This window comes from Octopus bimaculoides, chromosome 20 (assembly GCF_001194135.2).
Source record: "Octopus bimaculoides isolate UCB-OBI-ISO-001 chromosome 20, ASM119413v2, whole genome shotgun sequence".
Classification (NCBI taxonomy): Eukaryota; Metazoa; Mollusca; class Cephalopoda; order Octopoda; family Octopodidae; genus Octopus; species Octopus bimaculoides.
Genome location: NC_069000.1, coordinates 47,494,301 through 47,499,505, shown reverse-complemented (window position 1 = coordinate 47,499,505; position 5,205 = coordinate 47,494,301). Strand labels below are relative to the sequence as shown.

Here is a 5,205-nt window from a genome sequence, read left to right as displayed (position 1 = left end):
ATGTTAACACATGGAAGATTCTATCAGAATGTTTAGAGAGCCCAGTAGGAGGGGAGAATATAAATATAGAGAGAAATCAGTATTTCCTGAATTCCCTCCACTGTATCTGGTCCAGAGCAACATTAACACCTCCAACAATGTCACCATTGCTAGAGAAAAGTCCATGGAAGGCATAAGTGACCCCCCCCCCCAATCACCACTACCACCACCAACACCATGTAACATCATTGTTGTTGTAGCTGCTGTGCCAATAGACATCGAATATTGCACTTTCAAGGTTTAAGTCCCAGAATGGTTCCAAACTGGAACTGACTTGAGATTTGAAACCTCTGGGGAGAATTCGGTGATGAGGTCTGAGCCATAAACAAGTTGGGGAGAGGAATAATTTGTTCTGTCTTTGGACAATAGGTTCCACACTGAAGACATTTTTTTCAACGGCATACAACATAATGATAGAGTTTCTTAACAATAGAACTTCTGGATCATTATCTGCTCGATAGAGTTATTGAAACTCCCTATAAAACTCCAAAGGAAGAACTGTAAGATTCACACTGAAAATCTTGAGTCAGTGGACTTCATAACAAAGATTAACAGAGATTAAACTGTTGATAGGAGAGGTCAGCCGCAGGTCAAGGTCAGTAAAACTGAGAAGTGGATGGTGGTGGGTGAGGTGGTGTTGCCATCCAATAGCAACAATTTGATCATGACATGTCTCTACATATGGCAAAGTATGCAGTCTAGTATCAGACCAGACTGGAGCACAGCAGATTTAGGGAGCCCTACATACAAGCTATATACTGGGTCTTCTTCCTGTCTTCCCTCTCACAACTACTATAATGCTCTGTTTCTCAGGGGTCACAAGACAAGAAACCACTTACCGGTCCAGTGGCACTAAATGGCTGGAAGTAGAGCCTGGCATCAGTGAGGACGACTCGTCCTGGTGTAGTGACCAGTGGGGTAATACGGTCAGCTTGTTTCTCAATTAAACGTTTCTCGTGGAAATCTTCGAGGCTACAAAATTAAACAATTTACATCATTCTTTCATTGTTAGCATGGGTTGGAAAAGTTTGTAAATTTACACATGTGCAACAAAGAGTTTTAAATGTCCAGTGTTCAACTGGGAAGTTAAAGGCAAATGAAATGGAAATCTTCCAAGCTGCAGTTCCAAGCTGCAGGAGCCAGTCAGGTGGGCCTTATATAAAAGATAACAAGTTGGCAGAATCATGAGAAAGTTGAATAAGATACCTTGTGGTCTCTGTTCTGGCTCCCCGGGTTGATTTGAAATCCCACTGAGGTTAACTTTGTCTTTAGGGGTTAATAAAATACCAGTCAAATACTGGGATCAATTCTCTCTTTCTCATCATAATTTAATGTCTATGCTGGCATGGGTTGGAGGGCTTGATCCAACAGTTAAGAGGACTGCATCAAGCTCCAATGTCTGTTTTGGTATGGTTTCTGTGGCTCGATGCCCTTCCCAAAACCAACGACTTTAGAAAAGAAATCAGTTGTTTAGTCCTTGAGAGAGAAAAGCTCTGCCAAGATTAAAAATGGCCAAGGCACTCTATGTGTCACAACAGTGCTCCTATCAGTCCAGCAGGGGCTGAGGGTCCAAGGAAAATGTTAAATATAAATGTATACACTCAAAAGAGGGTTTCAGGAGAACAAAGTCAGGTTATATATATATACATAGGTGTGGCTGTGTGGCACAGGCATGGCTATATGGTAAGCAGTTTCTTCCTCACTAAATGCTTCAGGGTTCAGACTCTATGTATGACACCTTAGGCAAGTGTTTGCTACTATAGCCTTGTGGCAACCAAAGCTTTGTGAATGGATTTGGTGGAAACTGAAAGAAGCACGTTGTATATTATCATCATCATTTAACATCTGTTTTCCAAGCTGGCATAAGTTGAACACACATACACATATGTACGTACGTACGTGTGTATATGTGTCTGTCTTTGTGCTCCATCACTGCTTGACAACCAGTGACTGGTTTGCAACGGTTGCAGTCTAACGACTGAAATAAAAAGATAGAAAGCTCTACATCCACACCCACACACACACTTCTTATGATTTTCATGTCTACACTCGTCAAATTCTAAAACTCTCAGGGTCTCCACTGTGTAGCATAGAGCACAGAGCCTACAGAACATTTCATTAAATTCCCCAAATTTGTCAGAAAAATGCTAAGGTTGAATTAAAAAGCAATACAAACCATGAGGCATCAAATGTAATCTTTGATTGTCGAGCTAAAACAATTGTATTGATCTGAAAGATAATGAGAAATTAAACAGGTGAGACTAATGATCCACAAGAAGATATGACATCATTAAACTCTGGAATAAAGTACATTCATGTGTGTGTGTGTTTGTGTGTGTGTGTGTGTGTGTGGTGAAATCAAGGAGAACAAGCAACCACTAAAAAGACAGGAAGCTCATGGCTTACTCACTTACTCATTGGGACTCAATAAAATTCATTGTTACTGCTGTGGCAAATAAATGAAAAAAAAAGGGGAAGAGATAAAAGAAGAAAACAAATCAATGACTTAGATCTTCAAACTAGGTTTGAGCCGAGACACCAGTTGGGCTGATAATGCTTGCTGAGGAAGTATTGAAAATCATAAAGCATTATAACGTGAGAGAGAGAGTGTGTGTATGTGTGTGTGTGTGTGTGTGTGTATATGTGTGTGTCCATCTGTCCATATATGCATGCATGTCTGTAGTGAAATGAAAAACACATGAAAGTCAAGTAAATATACTCACCATTGAAGCCTGTTCTATTTTGTCAAGAGTTGACGCTCGATGCAGTTGGGCAATATGTGATAAACAAGCATTGACTGTTGTATAAACTAAACGAAATATATGTTCTTCTACACCCTGCAATAGAAACAATGATTAGAGAGAGAGAGAAGAGCTAAACAATAGAGTTGTTTCTTATGAGAATATCTGTCTATATGACCAGAATTGAGAGATGACAGCAGCAAGACAGAAATCAATGTAACTTTACAAACCTGTCCGACCCACACTTCTAATATAATATTCTTCCAATAACTAAAGCGTCTGTGTACATGTGCAGTATTATTACATTCTTTTAGTTTTCTAATTCTTTTTAAATAGTTTTGATCCTCTTTAATGTCCCACTCTTTATCTTTCCCTAATGTGCTACCCTTTATGTATCATCCTTTGTCCAGTCCCTCCCACCCATCCCTCACTAATGTCCCTACCATTACACCTTGCTAATACACCATTCTTTAAACCAGTTTAAGCCCAGTAAATCCGCAACATTTACCCACCACCCTCACCAACCTGTTCCCCTCCACATCCGTTTATGGAGAATGGTTCCATACTCCATTCCACCAATTATCAGTGAAGAAATGTTTAATAGTGTTTTGGGACACAGACACAAGTATATATCAGGATATTAATGATTTCCATACCGATTCCAACAACCAAATTTTACTCACAAGACACTGGACAACCAAAGGCTGTAACAGACTTACTCAAGGTGCCATGCAATGAGACTCAACCCAAAACCAACATTTTTATGTAGCAAGCAACCACACCTGAATCGGTGTACATCACACACACACACACACACGTGTATCTTGAAGAGCTAGTTTGTATATAAATTCTAGAGCAAACAGAACCTCAGTTTGCCTGGCTGTCACAATGGTTTCCACTTCTACTTAATAGTTTAGTGATTGGTTGTTGGAAAGGCATCCAGCTGTGGAAACCCTCACATAAAACAAACACACACACACATCACAGGTGATTCAATGGCAATGAACTCTTACCTTAATATAAACAAAAGGTGACACAATGTTCTTCTCTTTAATCTTCACAGTTAGGTTAGATTCAATAAAAAAGGTTTTTCCTTGGATATCAATCCTAAAGACAAGAGAGGGACATAAGCATAATAGAGGAACAGGGATAAATGGGAGACACAGAAATGGCAAGAGTTAAAGGTGTCACTTAACAGGAGACAATTTGGTTGCTATGGAGACAGTTTAAAATACAGTATTATAAAGGAAAAGAGAAATATATTGTTACCAGCACCAGAATAAATATTTGATTAGTTTCAAGCATCACCATATATGAGGTGCTGCTTCTGGCCAATCAAATCCACTCACAAGGCTTTGGTCAGCCAGGAGTTGTAGCAGAAGACACTTGCCCAAAGGTGCCCAACTGTGGAACTGAACCCAAGGCCATGTGCTTAGGACAGAAGCTTCTTAACCACTCTGCCATGTCTGTGCTTACACATACACACACATGCCATGTTGGACCACTGGAATCTACAAGTTCTTTTCATTCCCTCTCAGTTTATTTTCTCTCATTCCTCTCTGTTGAAGAGTGTACGCTCGAAATGTAAAAGATTTATTCTTTGTAAGCCTGGTAATATATATATAATAAAAAATATGATTTATTGTGTTGTATAAGATAATGGATAGCAAGGAATAGCTGGCATGAGTAAGTGACCAGTTGTTAAGGTGGCAACCACTTGAAACTAGTTGAAAACAAGGGCAGGCGTCAAACTCAGGAAGCAAGTCGAGTGTTTCACAAACTGAAGAGGAGGAGGAGGAATGTCTGCATGTGGTTCGTTTAGATCAGAACTGCTGAACAAAAGCAGCATTGGCTCAATGTTTCTAAGGAAATAATTACTGGGTCTTGTATTTCTGTTAGAGTGATAAGGGAATGCCTGTGTCTCAGTGCAGAACAAATACAACATTGGGGAATTTCATTTGAAAACACTGCATTTATTTTCTTTGCTTTTGTTTTGACCTATATGTGTGTGTGTGTGTGTGTGTGTAGTTTAATACCAATTATATTAACAGATGATTGCCATGACTCAGATTTTCATGTGAAACCAACATCTTCATTATCATCAGATGGGCATACGATAAATCTAAGTCAAACTCTATAACAAAAATAAAACCAGGGCTCTCTTAACACTGAGGAGCCGAGGGACTTACTTAGAAAACAGTTTTGCTTGTCTTTCACCTAGTTTCTTCACATTTTTCAATGGAAACTGGAATTGAAAAGAATAAACACAAAATTAGATGAAGATCTGACACAGAATGAAGGCCACCACTGCAATAAACACAATAAACATAATATACTTGGTGAATGGCATGAAAGAAATTCTTGACCCTTCAGTCATTTCCTAACTTTTACTGATGATGATGATGATGATGATGATGATGATGAT

At 39.1% G+C, this 5,205-nt stretch overlaps 1 protein-coding gene across 1 annotated transcript in view; it reads right to left on the bottom strand.

The window, feature by feature from the left end:
* LOC106879877 (protein FAN-like) overlaps nt 1-5,205 on the bottom strand; it is a 38,741-nt gene that overhangs the window by 23,094 nt on the left and 10,442 nt on the right. Inside the window, exons 4-8 of the mRNA XM_014929601.2 lie at nt 4,970-5,025; nt 3,794-3,887; nt 2,763-2,876; nt 2,216-2,268; nt 852-1,011 (exon numbers count right to left, since the gene is read on the bottom strand). Of these exons, the coding sequence (XP_014785087.2) occupies nt 852-1,011; nt 2,216-2,268; nt 2,763-2,876; nt 3,794-3,887; nt 4,970-5,025 (477 nt within the window). The remainder of the gene's footprint in view (nt 1-851; nt 1,012-2,215; nt 2,269-2,762; nt 2,877-3,793; nt 3,888-4,969; nt 5,026-5,205) is intronic.